Source organism: Stigmatopora argus, chromosome 19 (genome assembly GCF_051989625.1).
Source record: "Stigmatopora argus isolate UIUO_Sarg chromosome 19, RoL_Sarg_1.0, whole genome shotgun sequence".
Classification (NCBI taxonomy): Eukaryota; Metazoa; Chordata; class Actinopteri; order Syngnathiformes; family Syngnathidae; genus Stigmatopora; species Stigmatopora argus.
Window position 1 is genome coordinate 4,915,154 of NC_135405.1, and position 21,046 is coordinate 4,936,199.

Here is a 21,046-nt window from a genome sequence, read left to right on the forward strand (position 1 = left end):
GGTGGGGTGTTAATGCAATGCTAGATTACTACTATAGTGTGTATACACCGACACCGTATAATCGTATTTATGCCTATCAGGCAAAGCCAGGTGCTACCCACAAGTTTGTTGCTTTAGGATTTCTAAACAGCAAGCAGTAAGACGGATTGTGGAGAAATGGGTTTCAGTCTTCTCCCTTGCAGAAATACTATTTTAAAAACATGAAGTCAGTCCAAAATTATTCCAAAATCTAATTTTTCACACTGAGCTAATGTCACCAAAAGTTGATGTCTGAGGACCCTGAACAAATTCCGGTTCGAGTGATGCAAAAATAAGTAATGTCATGTTTTTAATTGCATAATTTTATGACTTTTCTCCAAATATTACTTAAATCTTCCGCAAAACAATGAGCTCATACCGACTTTTTGTCGCCAAAAGTTGATACCCTCAAAACTAAACAACCTCTGGTTCATGTTAGAGAAAAATAAGCAACAAAATGACAGTTTCACAAGCTGGTTTAACGGTTAATTGACCTTTGGCAAACTCCATCTCCTCAACGGCCATCGAACAATCATATACATCCAAGAGACCGTATTTGAAGGATCATGATCTGACAAACTCTCGACTGCCCCATTGCCTAATTGATTGATTTCATGGTTTTGAGATTGCATACACCTATAAAACGTATGCGCTTATCAAAGTCCTCAGAACAACTGGATTCCAATTGATTAAACAATCTGGGCATACAGCTTCAGTGCCAAGAAATGTATTCATATTAAAAAAAGGAAACGTGTTCTCTTAACAGGCTAACTATCGCGCTCTTTGCCTCACATGCTTTAGTAGAAGCAAGAACATTCATAAAACTGGATATTTAAGTTGTTGGATTGGATTGGATTGGATAACTTTATTCATCCCATATTCGAGAAATTTCATTGTGGCATTAGCAAGAGGGTGCTCCACACCTCCGGCTACCCCCTGGATGAACCAATCCGCGTTCCAGTGACAGCTCTAGCGCTGCTCAGGGTAATCCTCAGGCGCCTGGGTGACCTAACAACAACAACAACAACAACAACAGAGGGTGATTAGACAGAACAACAAAGCAAAAGCACAAAGTACAAAGGAAATCAAAGTAAATGGGATCATTAAGAATCACCAAATCAAATCATTATGACAGAAAAGCAGCAAAAACACAAAACGAGCAAGAGTGGACGGATATTATCTCTCACAAGGATGCCATCACTATAACTTAAGTACTCTTTCATTAGCTAATATGAGTTAACTTCATGTCTATGTTTGCAGTTCGTTCTATGAATGCACTAACATTAAAGCAACCCTTCCTCTTTTTCATTAAACATCGCATCCCAATAAGCACCTTGACCTTCTTTTTTTCATGTAACATTTTATAAAAAAGCACCTTAGTATCCCAGCCTGTTGCTTGCTATAAGTGTTGAAGATTTGTGTTTGTCTCGATTGCTTACTACAATATTTTAGATTTTAATGCAACCCTCCACTTCATATTCTAAACACTTTTGCCTCAATCTGAAGGACGTTGCAATGGTATTCATCCAAAATAAATCAATGGCAAGCAATGGCTTGTACCATTGTAGCAACAAAGCTTGTTGGTTTAGCAACCGTAACTAACAGGGAAAGTAACTTTTGCGACCTTCCAGTTGCATGCCATCACTTGACTCTGATTACCAACGTAACTCTTACGAGACGTCAATCACAAGTCACTCGATGCTCGAGTAAAGCATGTTATGATTGTTCATTTGAAGGTTTAATAAGATTGGTGAGCAGTTTCAGTACTTGGAAGAGTATCCTCGTGTGCAATAGCCGCAGAACATAATTGGCAATTTCCTATCCTGCACTAAAAAGTAGCAAAGAAAAATGGTCAGTGGCACAGAGGGGAAAATGGAATGTAGGATTGGCTTATACCAGCAAATACCTTTCAGTTCCTACTAACTCACCATGACGATATAGCCTCATTACTGACCTCTATTGCATTTATTTTTTTTCTGTTCCTACCTCACACTACCTTTCCTACATGTCTGTCCTTGGGGAGTAGAGCAAAGATGCCGGCATTAGGACTTTGGTCATGTTGGATGAACAAGGAGGTAAGTGTGAAAGCAGGCAGTACACTGTTAAAGTATAATTTAGATAAAAATGATACAATTCTGTAACTACAGTCACAGTGACACATTAAATGATATATTATTTATATGAAGGAATGTATTGTTTACCAAAAAGACTGTTTATGAAAAGTTTTTGATGCATTTAACTGTATTTTAACTAATTCAGTTTATCCCCTTCATGCATTCTTTTTGCCTATAATTTTGGTTACGGTGGTTTCTTTGCTCAAAGCAATTCTCATTTCCAGCTTCTTTTAATCTTTGTTTTTTTTTGTAGCAATTGTCTTTGAAGGTTTGCTTTGCTATTTGCTGGCCCTTTTTTTCTTTTTCTTTTCCATTTACCAAAACAGACAGCAGCTGGACATCATGAATGTGCCAGAACACTGATAATAATAAGCCGACCACCACAGTGACAACAACCTGTGTCTTAACATCATAATGTATTTTTTTTTCCTCTAAAATGAACTTGAGTATTTTGGGGCAAGAATACTTTAAAAACGTATTACAAGTATAAAATTCTAAGTGGCTTTGGTGAAATTTTATTTTGTTGTTCTTCTTCTTCTAGTTTAAAATAAAAGCAGTTGAAATGCTGAAAATCGGTCTGAGATAGGTTCACATGCCTTGTCATTACAGATTCATAATGAATGGTTGAAGATAAACGATCGATTTAGCTGGTAATGACAAAATATTCTCCCATAGCCAACCCATTCACTGCTTTGCAAAATCCCTGGTTATATTCAGCTTCCCTCATATATTGAAAGCATGACAAAGCATTTCTTAGCTCCAGTATGGGCACACGGCCTGAGCTTCCCTGAAATGCTTGTAAAACATTTTACGTGTCCCGTGAAAGACCATTAATTGCACCAACAGGGACATAAATAATGCTATTGGTCCTCTGACCGTCGGTTTGTGTCATCCATCACCCACGGGACTGCAGAACCTTTACAGCAGCTGACTTAACAGCTTTCGTGCAACACTCTTAACAAGCGTAACATGCTTTCGTCTATTGCATGTCAAAACATTGAATCACTTCAAAGTCAGCTGTGCTTAGCTGCAACACACCCGTGACCCTGATGAGGACACTATAAAAAAACGGAGGTACTATTTCCTTCATATGTTTGCACAACAACCAGGAATTTTACAACTCTGAATACAACTAATTGATGATTATGCTCCATAATTCACATGCTGTCTTTAATCACTGGTAGCTTGGAATTCTTTGCTATAAACAGTCACCAAACTACCATCCACCACATCAGCATGAGCAAGGACCATAAAGAAAGTGCCTTGACAACAGAACAACATGGAGATTTTTGGGGGGTGAGGGAGGAACGTTCAGTTGTGTCATTGCAAAAAGAACATTAAATAATAATCATAATTGACGCATTTTTTTTTACTAAATATTCGGTTAGTTGACCTTCAGAGTAGAAATGCAATAAATTAATTATTTTTCACATTTTTTGACGCAAAAAAATGACTCAATATTCGGTTAGTTGACCTTCAGAGTAGAAATGCAATAAATTAATTATTTTTCACTTAAAAAAAAAAATGGCTATTAGGACTGGAAAATAGTAAATAATAAACGTGATTTTTTTGCCTCAAACTTGAGATACAAGATGATCCCACCTAAGGAAACCTAACATAGACATTACAAGGAGTAGGTAAGTGTTTTTTTTTTAAAACACGACAAAAGAAAAATTGAAAAAACTGTGTTCACTGCTTTCATTTACTGAAAAAAAGTATAACAATATTGTCATTTGGTTAATGTTTTTTTAAAATTAAAATCCTGAAAAATGCTAGTTTGTTTATTTAAAGTTAATTTTCTAATGTACAGTATATCAATGGTTGAATGTACTTGTTTCTGATTTAACATTATTGTATCAAATTAAAATATTGAAATGTAGTCAAACTCAGCTACTAAATGCGTGACAGCACCAATATTCTAGAAAAAAACAACTACTATTGTAATATATTATTATAAGTCAAATTAAATGAGTTTTTTTCAATAGTGCTTACACAATAACCACAGAAATAACAAAGTACCAAAAAACATGACAAAAACACAAGAAAGCACAATTAAGCTTAAAAGAAAGGTTTCTAAGAAAAGCTATCTAATCAAAAGTTTGACCTAAAATTGCATTGCAATATCGTTTTCTATTTAGAGTAAAACGAGTTTATTAAGCCAAACCAATTAACAGTTTTTACTGACATTTTCAACTCGACCAATAGCGGTAAAGTTAGTAAATTACATGAAAATTACTAACAGGAGAAGAGACATGATTACTTCTTGGGGAATCACAAAGAGAGAATTATTATTAATCGTGACCATGTGTTCTGCATCCACAAATTGCCTCATCTTTGGCATTGCTATTTTCATGAATGAATGGATCATCTAACTAAAAAAAAACACATTTATCCGCCCAAAAATGCAGTCCAACAATTGATTATTTCCTGAACCAATGAGTCCAAACTTGGACGACTGTCTCCCCATTGACAGATATAGCCACATTAACCCAGCTGACTCAGTTGCTGCTCGTCATAAGTCATATTTGTGTCAATCAGCCAATGACATTCATTCCACTACTGTCATCCCTTTGTCCTGACCAGAGCAACTCGATCGTGTTGAAGATGGCATGAACCATATCAACCAAGACATGAAGGAAGCTGAGAAAAATTTAAAAGATTTAGGGAAATGCTGTGGGCTTTTCATATGTCCATGTAACAAGTAGGTACTGACAACGTGCCTCAAAGGTTGTCACATATGTGGTGGCGTCCAGTTTTTCCTCTTTTATTTTTTTTCTATTTTTGTTTTTTCCTTTTTTTATGGGGTCTTATTTTATTTCGTCACAGTGAGTGTCTGAAGTTATTGTCTTCTCTCCTTTGTCTCTATCTTTCTCTTCCTTTCTCTCGCTCTCTCTCTCTCTTCTCGTGCTTCGTTCTGTCGGGGGATAAATGACTTGCGTTTAATCAGAACAACTGGAGCGCATCGAGGAGGGAATGGACCAAATCAATAAGGACATGAAGGATGCAGAAAAGAATTTGAACGATCTAGGGAAATTCTGTGGTCTTTGCTCCTGTCCATGTAACAAGTAGGTGCTGCTTGCCTGCCTGCCTGCCATTACAAAAATATCTCTCTAAGCACCAATGAAACTGCTGGCATGATTACAGCTGTCAGCTATTAGCCTGCTCTGCTCCAGCTGCAAAAAAAAGGCATCTGTTCCTTCCACATCCATACACATAAGAAGTCATAATGCCGTTCCAAAAGTCTTTCCAGAAACACGACAGGGCAATAAAATGCCTTCAAAGGCCAAAACTCTATTCATATCCTGCTACTATAACCTCATGCAACAATACTTTGAACCCCCTCTTTAATTATAAAATTATTCCCTTTGTAAATGTAGACTTTAGTAGACTCTAGTTACACAGTCTGCAGTTTTAATTGGATTATGCAGGTATACATAAGAAAGTGCAAATTAGACTTTTGACCATTTCTTTTAATTGCTCAAAATAGGATGAAATTTTACTATTTAGCGCATAGATAGACATTATGTAGAATTTGTGAGAAACCACTTGTCTGGTGAGCCTAAAAGAAGCAAAGCCTGATTTGACCAAAGGGTCAGGGTTAATTACCTAAGTCATAATGAATGCCAATTTAATAAAAGAAGTGGGCATTTTAAAAGCAGATAATCTTGATGTAATTGGATTTGACTATAAAATAGTGAAATCCTAAATCTGTTACTTGGATGTCTCTTTGAGAATCTGGGAATAGTCTAAACACAAACATTCTTGGATATATTTCTACATTGATGATGCAGCTAATATACCGTATTTTCTCGCATATACGCCGTATTTGTCGCTCAAAAAAATGATGACTGAATCGAGGGTACGGTTTATATGCGCACAAATTAGACTTGACATGCAGGAAACTGGAAGGTGACAAAGACTAAATGCCATAACGCAAGACAATGCGGCCGATACGGTCATTTATTTCCAAATAGAGAAAAGATAAACAGATAAAACGCTTAACAAAATGTATTTTTACGTCTATGAATGAAATTCAAGAATAAAAATAAACTGTATCTTGCTTAAAACGTGAAAAATCCAGCAGATGATCCTTTCGATTCATACAGTATCTCAGGAATACCACGTGCGCTGATTTTTCTTAAGATTTTCCCTTCAAGTAACACATTTGTACTCCCTATTAAAACCATGAATATGGAGGTGAAAATTGTGAATCAGGGGGCGTCTTATACGAGAGAAATTGTAAAATGCAACGATTTTATGGCAATTTTAAGGAATGGCTTATACTCGGAGGCGGCTAATATGCGAGAAAATATGGTACTTTATGTCAGTCAGCCAAGGTATTCCACCAAGTGTCTTCTCTCTCAATTTCAAGCCATTCTTAACAGTACTTATTTATTTTAAGAATAGTTTTCAGAGTCTGCATAGGTAGAGTGATAAAAGCAGGCGACTTCTGCAGTAAACAACAATAGTTTAACCAAAAGAACAGGGCTAAAGCACTTTAGTACTCAGATAAATGAAAGATGTTGCACATAGAGATGGAGAGCTGAACTTAGTACCAAAATGTCCAGGACAGCATTTGACTGTTTGAAGCTTCTCTTCATTTGCATGATTTTCCACTCAAACAATTACTAGAGTTTCACCTTTTTGCAGGCAACAAAACCGCTTTTTTTTCTTACAAGCCCTTTGCCACACACTACTAAGAGTACAGTGGTACCTCGACGTACGAGCACCCCTACATACGAGCATTTCAAGATACGAGTAAAATTTCGAGCAAAGAATTATCTCTAAATACGAGAAAAATTTCGAGATGCGAGAAAGCCAGGTGGTCAAGACATGAGAGGCTGTTTATCATTGTAGCGCACTGTCTTTTTTGCCGCATCTCTTTCGTGTATAACAGATATCTACGAGCACTGGGCACAGCGTTGCATTTTTTTCAGTATTCAGCGCGAATGCCGGAGCGATCGCTAATACGAGGTATATATTACTTCTCGTTGGCTGCTCATAAGAACATCAGGGGCACTGGCTCTGCAACTCCTCGTGTAATATTTCTGGTCGCAACTCCCTCTTTGTAATGTCTCTGCAAGCACTGGGCGGAGCGTTGCATTTTTTTCAGTGTTTTTCCCCCCATTAGCTTGTTAGCTCCTGTTGGCGGAGTGATCGCTAATTCAAGACTACTTCACGTTGGCAAGTGGTTGTGCGTTATCCTATTGTGAGGACATTTGTGTGCATCATTTTCGGAATATTTTGAAGGGAATACAACAGCAAACAGCACATCGATACTAAAAGTCAGGTTGGAGGCGCGGCAAATAGAGCCAACCCGGCCGGAAGAATGGTATAAAAATGTAAAACAAAATTAGAATTAAGTTTAGTGTAAAGTTAGATTAAACTTATTTTTGAGTGTCTGCATCATAATCCAAGTTCATTTAAATTTGTTTACGTTATATTACGATTCACCGGTGCAAAAAGTCTCCCCCGCTCAAACCACCCTTTTTCAGAGGGTTGGAACGAATTAATTTGTTTTTAGTTCATATCAATGGGAAACGTTCGTTCGAGTTACGAGAATATCGACATACGAGCTCAGTCCCGGAACGAATTAAGCTCGTATCTCGAGGTACCACTGTACATGGAATGACTTGAGAGCATGACCCTTGGAATGCTCATCCATGCATGGCAATAGAACACATACTAGCATTGCTGCACGTGATGATGCTAAGAGAACGATATCGTTGATGATAATGTATCTGATGATGAACATTGTTTTATATACAGTTCAGGATAAAAATGGTGCTGAGCTTGGGGTTGTTAGGTTATAGCCACGGTACGAACTACTTCTACTCTTCTGGAAAGATTTTATAGTTTTTTTTTTTTACTTTTCCGGAGAAAATGATTGTTCACTCAACCAAAATAATACATCTGAAGCTACAAATTTTGGTCAAGAGAAAATAGAGCTCTCTTGTACTTTTCAGTTTGACTCAAAGGTGGTATACGTAGTTGTGGGGGTTGAGGGTCAAAAGCTCATCTATTCCAAACTCGTGCCTTTATGGATCTCTCGTGTATTGGACCGGTCATTCTAGAACGAAAAAAAATTAATGTAAAATGATTATTTCCCAGACTGACACCAATATTGTCATGTATGCTTGAGGTAGCTAGTGAATTGAGATTCTGACAGGAATCTTTAGTTGTGAATTGAGATTCTGGCAGGAACTTTTAGATATATAGCTCAACTCCTCTTTAAGCTCACACTTTTAATGATACAAAGAAAAAGACTAGTCAGATGGGAATCAATTAGTACAAACAGAAAGTACATATCAGCAGGTATTGGCAGCTGAGTGAATCCTTGCTTCAGTCCAGTTCTCATAATAAAAGTTAAATCCAATACACAGTAGTGAACAGCGGACTACAACCAATGAACTTAATTTAACGCTTACTGATGCAATGCTTCAATATCACTCCAAATTAACCCAGGCATTGACGTTATAAGATTTAACGATAAAATGTATATATGTAGCTCAATCTGGTTGTTCTGGATGGTGAAGAGGACAAAACCGTGCCCCAAATTTCAGCGTTTTAGGTAAAATAGCGAATGACAAGATACAACACGTAAGGTACAAAAGCACTCTGATTGTGCATCTTGTTAGCACAGCTCTGTTTGTGAAACCACTCGTCCTGTTGAGACAGACACAGGGTAAGCATAGATAACATTATCACATGCCCCACTGCTAATAATGGACAGTAATCGTTTTCGATATTGACGGCAGAGAACCAGTGGTGGCTGATTCATAAAAGAGCGAAGAGTGAGTTGTGAGCTCCAAGAGTAGTACGTATGACGACACGTGTTATTCCCTTGCCTTTTTCTTCAGTTACTTTATTTTGTTTTATTTTCATTCTTTTTCAAATTTGTGCTACACAATAATTGTTGTCCCCCACCTACCCCAGATAGTGTGACAGTCCTGTACATTCTGTGTTGTTTGTGTCCCGAGAGCTCGTCCCTATCTGTTATCTGTAACGTTGGAATAATCCACCGTGAGATTGGGGAGGGATTGTTTTCTTTGCAACAACGTGGAGGTGCCAATGAGATAGTTATGCCAGGTTGTTGCACTTAAAATGCATGCCATACAATACACAAATGCAGAACGCACTTAACAGGTCCTAATAGCATGTTACTTACACTTGCAAGACATAGTATCCCTTACATGCCTGCTATGCTTTGCTTGACTTAGTCTAGTCCCCACTATTACTCATATATGTATATATGTGCTGGTTGCATGAAAATAATTCATTTGATATTGACTGATATATATCCACCCTCAAAGCTACGGCTCTCTGTGTTGATTTATTTGACTAATGGAAGCCAGCCTGGTTGAGGTAAATGATGGTGTACTCCATCGGACTATCAAGTAATCGTTGTATCTTAATGGTCTTTGGTGACCAGGATGAAGAGCGGAGCGAGCAAAGCCTGGGGAAACAACCAAGATGGGGTGGTGGCTAGCCAGCCAGCCCGTGTGGTGGATGAGCGTGAACAGATGGCCATCAGTGGAGGCTTTATTCGCAGGTAAACGGGGGAGTCAAATAAGTAACAAACATTTCCGAGTATAGCTTCTTCTATAGCTCACATTTAGGTCAGTGTATAAATACTCCTGCTAGTGTATAAAAAAAAGTAGTTGCACACTGGAATGGTATTGCAAAGATGGGACTATTTTTGTGCTGTAACCACTGAGTGAAATAATATATTATGACCAAACTTTATATTATGTTCAGTGTCATTAGAATTGTAAATCAAGAAAACATTTTTATTGTAGAAATTATTAGCATTATTTCTGGTTACGACATAAAATCATACGTTCCACCTCTATATATCTATCCATTCTTAACAAGCTTATCCTTGTCAGGGTTGCTCATCATTTTAGTATCGTTGATTTATACACATATTTTGGTTGAATTACAGTAAGAAAAGAATAACTTAGAGTTAGGTTGCCACAGGGTTTGGCTTTAAGCTGTACAGAATGTTATAGATGAGGGGTTTATGATGATTACACGATGAAGGGAGACCCAAGAAGTAAACCAGGCTTTGTCAGGGTCTCAGATAGTAAAAACGGTGACATATTAAACAGGTAAACTAACTTTTCAAGTCTATCAACCTTATTGTGCTGTTCAACTGTGTACTATATGTAATTGACGTCAAAATTGCCATGGCAATGGCTGCGCTCATATGCAGTGTCATTGTTTTGTTTAAAAAGGATTTTCTCCATTCACCATTTGCATTTTTAAATACATTGAGCAATCAACTTTTATATGAAGTTTATTTATACGAGGTATTATCTTTCCAATTTAGTTGCATTCAGCTCTGTGTGTGTGTGTGTGTGTATCAGAGTTAGTGTGATACAAACTTGTTTTTCTTTACTTCACTTGTGCTGCAATTTCATTTGTTGGGTCTAATTAATCTTTGATGCACATTTTTAGTCCAACCAATCTGAATTTGGAAGAACCGTCCTAGTCATCCTGGTGTACTTGTACACACTAAGTGTCATACAACAGTACTCGGGGTTCTGACAGTTAGGGGCAGATGACATGACAATAAAAATGATAAATTGTGTATTTTTGCTTTATCAATGTTTTTGAAGAGATTATCTACATTTTGGCATATGAAAAATTTAGCTTAAATACAGAATGACGGCTAAGAAATGAATCAGTAATAGAAGGACGTCAAAACACAATACAGTAGTCATTCATTTTCTGAACCGCTTACCCTCACAAGGGTCGCGTAGGGTGCTGGAGCCTATCCCAGCTAACTATGGGCACCAAGCAGGGATACACTGAATCGGTGGCCAGCCAATTAGAGTGCCGTTCATGCTCATACTCATATGTAGGGGCAATTTAGAGTGTTCAACCAACTTAGCATGCATGTTTTTGGGATGTGGGAGGAAACCGGAGTACCCGGAGAAAACTCACGCGAGCCCTGGGGGAACATGCAAACTCCACACAGTGTGGACCCACCTTGGATCGAACCCCCGACCACAGAACTTTGATGCGGACGCGTTAACCACTCTTCCTCCAGCCTGCACACATTACAGCATATGTGATGCAAACAATTTACACAATTTGTATGTTCTTTATCCTCAGGGTAACGGACGATGCCCGAGAAAATGAGATGGACGAAAATCTGGAGCAGGTGGGCGGTATCATTGGAAACCTGCGTCACATGGCCGTGGACATGGGTAACGAGATCGATACCCAGAATCGCCAGATTGACAGGATCATGGAAAAGGTGAAGCATTGGAGGAAAACAATGTTTATGTCATGCTTGACCTGTGTTTTCACTTATCTTAAAACAAATGTATTGAAAACCACTCTTTTGATCCTGGAACAATAATTGTCACACTTTTAAGTTGAATTTGGTGCTAAAGTAAAGTAATTGTAGAAATGTTATTTCATCATAGAAAGAGCTACTTCAGTGTTAGCGTGGTCTTAAAAATTCTGAAATGTATTAATTTGTGATGAATTTTTATTTTAAAGTTTTTCTTTGAATTTGGAATTATATTGCATAATGATTTAAATGCTTAAGCGGCAAAGACATGTTTTCAAACATCTCAACCTGATTAATCAACCATTTAGATTGTAAATGATTTGATCTCAGAATTTTAGAGTGTCAGACTTACAATTAATAAAATTATCAAGGCACAAGAGACTGCCGCCATACATTTTCCCATGAAATTTGCATTAAATTATTTTCTAAATGGTTTTAAAAAGTCTTAAATTTCACTTGATGAAAACTGTAGGAAATTATAGGCCAATCTGTCCCATTAATTAATTTTGCATTTGGCATTTTCATCCATCACTCAATCATATGATACCTTCAAGTAGCATCAGAAATCACAATTTTACTCACACAGTAGTTCCTTGGTTGTTATTATCTTATTATAGACTGCTGTGTTGAAATTGAAGTGCAGGTGTTGCTTAATTGATCCTGTAGGTATTCATATGAGATACTGGCCATGTTGAGACTAGTGGTGCTGTTAGATGCCTTTATGCAGACATTTCAAATTCAAAGAAAGAACATGGGGTAACTTCCAAATGTCCCCTTCACAAGCATGGCAAGAAATGAAAATAATTTCCTCCCTACCTGCTGTTTCATTTGGCTGTTGGCGAGTGGGCAACACGCAACTTAATATGATAGAAAAATGAACGCATTTTTTTATCCTCTTGCATTGACAATCTGTTCAAAAATGATTGCCTTCCTTTCCTCAAAGTTTCCGAAAATATTTCAGAGCAAAATTTCTGCAAACAGTGTTTTTAACAGCAACACTATATTATTCTCATAAACCATAAGAGTCTGTTTTATGACAGAGACATTTTTGTAGTGTAGCTTTTCATTTCCTTTATTTAGCAAATACGCCTATTAAAGTCGGTACACGGTCGATTGGTCGCCGGTCTTTTGGTCGCCGATCTTTTGGTCGCCGGTCTTTTGGTCGCCCGGAAGGTTATTGATAATTACCATTTAAATCGTTGCTCAAATTCCCTAAATACAAACTGCGAATTACTATTTAGTCATACTTAATGCCCCATTAAATATTAGGCTAAAGAAAAGCTCCAAATTTCCCGGACTTTTATTGTTTTTTGTTGGAGAACTTAAGACCTTGACTGACGTACCTTCTTAAAGGGACAACGCATGTACATACAAACTCTTATACACTCACACGTCGGCTCAGTGAAACTGCTCATCACCAATGTTGGCTTTTATTGATGCGTAGACCGTGTTGTTTTACCTTGTTTTGTCGCCGGTCTTTTGGTCTTTGTTCATTTGGTCGCCGGTCTTTTGGTCGTCGGTCTTTTGGTCGCCGGTCTTTTGGTCGCCCATTGTCGCGGTCCGGGCGACCAAAAGACCGGCGACCAATCGACCGCACACGATTAAAGTCACATCGAGATGTTGTCACAGTCCTATTTGTCATTTACTGGACATGATAAACCAACACAAATCCTCTCTGTGCTCTTTTCATTCACCCAGGCTGATTCCAACAAGACCAGGATTGATGAGGCCAACCAGAGGGCCACAAAGATGTTAGGCAGTGGCTAAGCACCCCAGCCCTCTGGCAAGCACGACCCGTCCCGGTGTACGGCGCCGCACGTTATGCCGACATGCTTTCATCATGATATTGACCTTCTAGGTTTGCACACATGCACATATCACCCCTGCCCTCATTATAAATGTCGTTCTGTATGTTGTTTGTCAAGCTTTTTCAAGATGATTGTCCTCGTAAAATGATAATTTCTTATACTCCGTACATCATTCTTTCCAAAGGTTGTATATAGTGCTGAGTTAATGGCGCTCTGGCTCACCAGTGAAGTTTTTATTCTCTTGATCTGAATACGTATATGTATATGTATATCATATATTATTCTATAACACATATAATATATATACATATATATATACACATAAATATTGAAGTATACTGCTATGGATGGCAAGTATATAAGAGAAATGCGTTTGAATTCTTCCTTTTTGATTATCTCAGTATTGTTGTAGTAACGATTTAACGTACGCTACTGTCACGCTCTTTATTTTAGTGTTTTGTCACAGAAAAAGGGAGAAAACCGAGGGCAAGTCGGGATTCGCTGAGTTGAATACGATTGCAAACAGAAATTACAATCATACAAGGCAATCGTTGGATCATTTCCCTCCATTGCATTCATACTAAGTTTACTGTTTAGACAATGTGCAACTAGACTCTCTGTAGCTGTATTAGGCATTTGCATTCCAAGTGATGTGAATTGTGCGTCCTCTGCATGACAAATGGTAGATTTTAGTCTTCTAAATAAAACCTGTCTGAAAAAATATCTATAAAAAAAAAAGGAAAACACGGCAGTAGCGACTTGACAAAACGCATGCTCAGTATTAGGACACTGTTGAACGTTTCATTCTTCCCTGCAAGTTTGCAATAGTGCCACTCTTTCTGTCTTGATATATTTACCGACTGTGACCATCTTGTTGTAAAATAATGCAAAGGGATCAAAAATTTGAAATGAAGTTGACAACATATGAAGATTTGTGGTCGTATTGCAAAAAAAAAGACCTGTTTTCTAAACGATTATGCAGTTCTGTAATGAGAATGTTGATTAAGTGCTGAAAGAGGAGGACTGGTTGTGTACTGTAACATAGGTTTTGGATGCTCTGAAAAAAAATAAACGTTTGCAATGTAAAGCAAAGACGCATATTTCTGAGAGACCTTACTTTTATAAGAAGACTGTACCTGTAAGTTTATTCTCCCCGTGTGGTTTGTTATTGGTATAAAAAATGACAATGTTGGCGACAACTATACACTGAAACAAAACAAAAAACACAAAGGGTTTTTGTTGCTTCTGTACTTTAGAGCTATGCATACCAAATCTCCAAAATGTCCCCTTAGTTAGAATAAGTTGATGAAATCCCTAAACCTGAATGACAATAGATTCAACTGTGAGATTGATGTCCTCAACGCATGTTATATTAAAAAACTCCCTCTCTGTATCTTGTCAGTGTGTAAAGTGGTGGACATTTTGTAGCTAGCTGAATTGATTAAAAGTAATCAACCCTATATGTTTTTGTCTTTATTCTTCTCGTTTATGTTATCAATAAATAAAAAACAATGTCATTATAAAAACTTTAAAGTGTGCAAATGAAGTTAAGACTAAAACATTATTTGATTGGGCCATATAAAATACCATTGTTAACCAGCCTGCTGAATTCAAATGAATAAAAACATTACTAAATACCTCGAGATATGAGCTTAATGCGTTCCGAGACTGAGCTCGTATGTCGATATTCTCGTAACTCAAATGAAAGTTTCCCATAGAAATGAACTAAAAACCAATTAGTTTGTTCCAACCCTCCAAAAAAAAAGCAAAACAGGATATTGGATTGGAAAAAATGTTTTATTTGTTCTAATTCACCATCTATTAACAAAGTCACAAATAAACTAGTCGTTTAATAGTATGCTAAAATGTGTTTAATAGAACTAAAATTGGACGGATTTCGCGGAGGGTAGGGAGAGGGGGGAGACTTTCAGTCAATATCGAGGGTTGTTTGATTTTATATTCCCTTCAAAAGATTCCAAGAATGATGCAGACAAATGTCCTCACTATAGGATAACGCACGACCACTTGCCAATGAGTAGTATATACGCCATTCACACTGACTAACGGGGAAAAAAAACACTGAAAAAATGCAACGCTCCGTCCGCCCAGTGCTCGCAGAGACATTACACGAGAGAGTTGCGACCACAGAGACATTACACGAGGGAGTTGCGGGGAGAGAGACAGTGCCCATGATGTTCTTATGAGCAGCCTCTTGCGTCCACGGTCTGCTCGTATATCAAAATTTGTGTCATATCTCAAGATAAATATTCAAAATTTTACGAGTATCTCAAATTGCTCGTATGTCGGGGCACTCGTATGTCGAGGTACCACTGTACAGTAAACGTGAAAGGGCTTTAAAATTGGAGAAAATAATGCAGGACTCAGACACTGTACTCTCCGTCAGTAAACCAGTTAAGGCCAGATTTTATGTACATCTAGCTGCTATCTCTACAATTAACCTGATCAATTCAGCGGGCCCTTGGCAGAAGTGTAGCCAACCAGGATGCGCCTACTGCAGGCCAGTGCTGCATAATGCACCGCTGGCAGTTGGTTGGCAGTATTTTGCAAATCTTACACAAAGCCCACAGTGACAGTGGATGTCAATTATTTCTTTCACTTCGCATTATTAACAAAAGGCCAAATATCATAACAGCACATAAATACCCGAGCGATGATGCATTCACGTCACTTACTTATTTCATAGTGCGGGGGACGAAGCAGAGCCAGGTTTTTGCTGACGACAGAAGACCCTTTTTAGACCTGCCTTAAAAAGGTGAAAAATAGTTTAATGCTAAAACAGCGAGAAAATCGTTCTCAACCAGAACTAAAATGTGTTGTGTGACCATGAAGCATGATGTGGAAAAGGTAGTGGAGAGAGGTTACGCATAGACTAAAGGAGACAGATGATGAAACTGCCACACAATACCATTATTGTGTGGGAGTTTCATCATCTGTCTCAAGGTAAAATGGAATGACTTGCAATATAAAGCCTCTATAGAGCCCCAAAACAGACACAGCAAAAGTCAATAGCTAAAATTAAAAAAATAATTGTGAGTTCAACTTTGCCTCTTTGTCTTGTTTTTTTTTTTGCTTTTTTGTTGCTTTTTTTAACAGTGATTCTTCAAAACCCTTAGAATTCCCATCATCCATCCAAGATCTGCTTTTCAGTTATATTTTTTCACTAATCAGGATAAATATATGCACAATCCAATCTAAATGCAAAATATTGTGTATCAGCATATTTTAATGTCTTTTATATAAATGCTTCATTAACAAAACCTCCAAATAGTTTTGTATTTTCATGTTGCTTCAGGTGAAATGGAACTGGTTGTATGAAATGTGCACATGATATTGTATTAAATCGATCGAAGACCATACCAATCAGATAATGGCAGACAAATTGTATCATCATGAAATTACTGATTTACACTCTTAATTTATACTATCTACATACAAGAACATACCTTTTGCCGCATGGAATTGTTTAGATCAGGGGTCCCCAACAGCCGGGCTGGGGACTGATACCAGTCTGCAAACCATCTGGTGCCGGTACGTCAGAGAAATAAATATTAACCTTTTCAATCCCACCCGCCTACTTGAGATTAGAAAAGTTGTTATAATAAGAATAAATAGTTGCTATTATGCTTGGGACTTGTTTTTTGTTTTTGCCATTGTGGACGTCGTCCGTGGAACAAACAACAGCCCCTCCTTCCCTCCACACTTCTGTCTTAAATTGAAGTTTATGGTGATAGGAAGTGATTAGGTTAAAAACCTTAAGGAAGGGGGAAAGAAGGAAGCATGTGACATCATTCAAGTTTCAAGTTACTATGTTGATCAGTGTTGCTCTTGAGTTTACTAATAACATCTTGAATTTACTACAGAAAAGCAGAAGAGCGTTCAGATGATAGAGTGGAATTGAATGGGTACATTAACTGATTGAGTAAATCAAACACAAATATTCACTTTAGAGAGATTGGTCGTAAGAGTAATCCAAGTTAAAAGAAAATACAAAGATTGCAACTTATGGTTGTGAGAAAACAAATTAAGCATCAATCAGCTGGCATCTAGGTGGTACTTATTTTTTATCCTACCAGTTGCGTGTGATCGGGTCTGAAGGGTATTTATTGGTCCTTTTTGCCTGTCTTCTTTCAAAGCTGGACTACTGAATTTCTATCCTGGCTCATGGCTTATGATCTCAGGCAGGAAATGAGGTGAGGTGACTTTGATTGGGTTTTCTTTCCTGCCCCCTGTTGGTCTGGAGGAGGGGCAGACATATCTTCTCCATAGTTGACTTGACACCTCCCACTTGGCATCTCGGTTCTTGAACCCAGAGAGGTCACACAGTTACTGGTTGCTCATCGTTCATCGTCCGTTTCTTTGTTGGTTTATATTTGATCAGGACAATGAAGCGTCGTACATCTCTATGCAGAATTGTGGAAGGGATTTTTGTAGGGGTTTTCTTAGCTTGATCAGATTTGGTTGTCGAGACGGGGTAGCTTGGGAAGGTCTTGATGTGTACATCTCTGACGATGCCTTTTATGTCAGGGACGACACTATTGACTCGTCCAAGCTTATACTGGCCCCTTAGAGCGTTTTGGTCGGCCAGCCAGACAATATCTCCTATGGCTACATTCCTGTTTGTTGTGTGCCACTTGCTTCGGATGAACAAATTGGGTCCCGCCAGCTGGCTCCACTTCTTCCAGAATCGGTCGGGATGGCTCTTAGTCTTTTGCAGGGGTATCCTTGAAAGTCGAAGCTTCCTACATCTCCCTTGGGTCCTGTTCTTCCCAGCAGAAGAGAGTTTGGGCTGATGTAGTCTATACACTCCTCACGACTTTGAGTTCTGGCGTCAATGTGTCTTTCGTTGGCCAGGTTGGCAGCCATGTAGAGGAAGGCCGTTCGGCCGAGTGGCCGTTCGGCCGATTGACCGTTCGGTGGAACGTCCATTCGGCGACCTGTCCCTCTGTCAAACGTCCGTCGGCGAAACGTCTTTCAGTGAATCATCCGGCCACGCTTTTGGACACAGGAAAAAGTGATGGTCTCTCTTGCAGCTCTGTTTCCTGCATAAGTAAGTGTCCTTGCATTCGCTTTCATCGTTGTGACACCCTAGGCACTTTTTTGCAGGCTCCCACCCTTTCAACAGCACTCAACTTGTCTTTTGGTTTCAGGTTTTTGAACGTCTTGCAGAAGAAAAGCTTTTCTCTGTGCCCCTCATCCCCACAGACGACACATCCCCCTTTACTCGTGGACTTGGTTGAGGCATACCTCCTGGATTAATTTGGCCTGGGTTCGACTGATCTTTTCTCAGGCTTCCAACATGTTTTAAGCTGTTCGATCTTCTCCAAGACCCGCCCTTCTTCCTTCAGGTATCTTAGGAGGTTGTCGAAGTGGTTGTCTGAGGTGACTCCATTAGCTGGGTTGGTCATGAAGACTAACCAGTCTCTCATTATTGCTTCTGGTAATTTACTCTCTATTGATCTGATTACAAGCGGATTTTTGATGGCTGCAGTGTTGTCGAGTTCTATGAGGTCGTTGAGGGCCTTTTCGATTGCTTGGATCATGTCAATCACTTTCCGGGGTTGGTCTGATGTCAGGATGGGGATTTTATCCAGGTCCCCAACGATCTCCAAAGCTATTGTTGTTTTGTTTCCAAATCTGTTTTCCAGCATCCTGAATATGTCTTCGGCGGTCTGACAGGTGGACAGGCTTAGGTCTCTGCAGATCCTCCCGTCCACACTTTCAAGGAGCTGGAGTCTTCTGGCTTCCGTCGAGCCAGTTGGCTCACCTCGTTTCTGAAGGCTTTCCCAGGTCTTTTTCCACGGGTGGAAATCCCTTTTGGGGCCATAGAATTTGGGTAGGTTGGTGGCCTTAATTTTGAGAACGGGTGCCTGTGCTGCAGGCTTTGTTTGGGGGTTTCCTTCTCTCATTCCCTCCCCCTCGGACCTTCGTAGGTGTTCTGCCTTCCTTTCATTGAAGATGACCTTTTGTTTTCTTAGGTTTTCCAGTCTCCTATCCAGGGTGGCTTTTGCTTCATCTGGGATCAATTCTTCCCATTCTCTGAGTGCTGTTGTGAAATCATTTATGTGTCTTTCAGCATAGCATACTAGGAATTCATAGGCATCCTTATATGCCGCAGACACTGGGGTCTCAAGGGCCTTCTCGCTGTATAATTCTGCTTCCTCGATTGCGATCGAGAGCTCGACTCTACCATATCTATCCCAGAGATTTGATTGTACTGTTCCCCTTACCTCTGTCAGCTTGGTTTCACAGTCTTCCTTGGTCTTCTCTATTTTCGCCAGTTCAGCTAGGAGGCTGAGTTCGTAATTGCTATTAGTGCAATTTACCTCTCGTGCATGTGCACAGAGCAGATCGTATTCCTTCAGCAACTTTGATTTTTCCAGTTTTCTTACCTCTTTGCCTAAGTAAGTGGCTTGATTGATGAAGGCTATTTTTGCTTTGGCCCTTTCGAGCTTTAGCACCTCAATTGTTCTCCGAGTGGCTTTTTCCGCCATGGCTTGAGGCTTTCGCTTGCTCTCGAGGCTTTCGCTTGCTCTCGAGGCTTTCGCTTACTCTCGAGGCTTCTGCTCGTTTCCTCCGATGACTGCGTTGGCTTTGACTCAAGGCCTTTAATCCTTTGTCTTTGCCGATGACTGCGTTGGCTTTGACTCAAGGCCTTTACTCCTTTGGTCTTTGATGCTAAACTGGTTTTCAACTGTCAAGTTCTCTCTACTTTCTTCAAATTTTGCCCCAAACTTGAAAAGGGGCCCCGATCTTTTCACCGCAGGAACAACTCAAATCCTTCCAGTTTACAATTTTATTGAAGTTTATGGTGATAGGAAGTGATTAGGTTGAAAACCTTAAGGAAGGGGGAAAGAAGGAAGCATGTGACATCATTCAAGTTTCAAGTTACTATGTTGATCAAAGTGTTGCTCTTGAGTTTACTAATAACATCTTGAATTTACTACAGAAAAGCAGAAGAGCGTTCAGATGATAGAGTGTAAGTGAATGGGTACATTAACTGATTGAGTAAATCAAACACAAATATTCACTTTACAGAGATTGGTCGTAAGAGTAATCCAAGTTAAAGGAAAATACAAAGAATGCAACTTATGGTTGTGAGACAACAAATTAAGCATCTATCAGCTGGCATCTAGGTGGTACTTATTTTTTATCCTACCAGTTGCGTGTGATCGGGTCTGAAGGGTATTTCTTGGTCCTTTTTTCCTGTCTTCTTTCAAAGCTGGACTACTGAATTTCTATCCTGGCTCATGGCTTATGATCTCAGGCAGGAAATGAGGTGAGGTGACTTTGATTGGGTTTTCTTTCCTGCCCCCTGTTGGTCTGGAGGAGGGTTCAGACATATCTTCTCCATAGTTGACTTGACAGTAATATACATCTCTACTCTTCATTTTAATTTGATCCTAAAACAGAAAGTCGGCACTCATGATTTACTTTCCCGGGCCACACAAAATGATGCGGCGGGCCAGATTTGGCCCCCGGGCCGCCACTTTGACACGTGATCTAGACTACATCTAAAGACTGAAATCTGCTTGGTCTAAAAAATGCCAACATTCAGTTTCTGGAAGTATCGGAGCCAAAAGTTTTTTAAATTTTTCTTTATCTGATAATTCCATATCTGAAATGTTAGATGATCCACATTCTCCAAAGCAATGCAATGAGTTTGCGGGCAAGAAGTGATTTTGAAAAAAAAAGCAAGAGGAGGACTTCACATGAATATCAGAAAGGCAGCATGTGGCCAGACAGTAAGGGTGGGGCCTCTCTACCCCACCCGGGGGGACTAC

At 39.0% G+C, this 21,046-nt stretch overlaps 1 protein-coding gene across 2 annotated transcripts in view; it reads left to right on the plus strand.

The window, feature by feature from the left end:
• snap25a (synaptosome associated protein 25a) overlaps positions 1–14,704 on the plus strand; it is a 41,154-nt gene extending 26,450 nt beyond the window's left edge. The window contains exons 4-8 of one of the 2 annotated variants that reach the window (XM_077587207.1): positions 2,045–2,093; positions 4,716–4,833; positions 9,565–9,684; positions 11,253–11,397; positions 13,135–14,704. In XM_077587207.1, coding sequence (XP_077443333.1) covers positions 2,045–2,093; positions 4,716–4,833; positions 9,565–9,684; positions 11,253–11,397; positions 13,135–13,203 — 501 coding nt within the window. In that variant the 3' untranslated portion in view covers positions 13,204–14,704. Of the gene's footprint in view, positions 1–2,044; positions 2,094–4,715; positions 4,834–5,079; positions 5,198–9,564; positions 9,685–11,252; positions 11,398–13,134 lie in introns of both variants that reach the window. The other variant, XM_077587206.1, reaches the window with a different exon arrangement.
• The last annotated feature ends 6,342 nt before the right edge of the window (positions 14,705–21,046 follow it).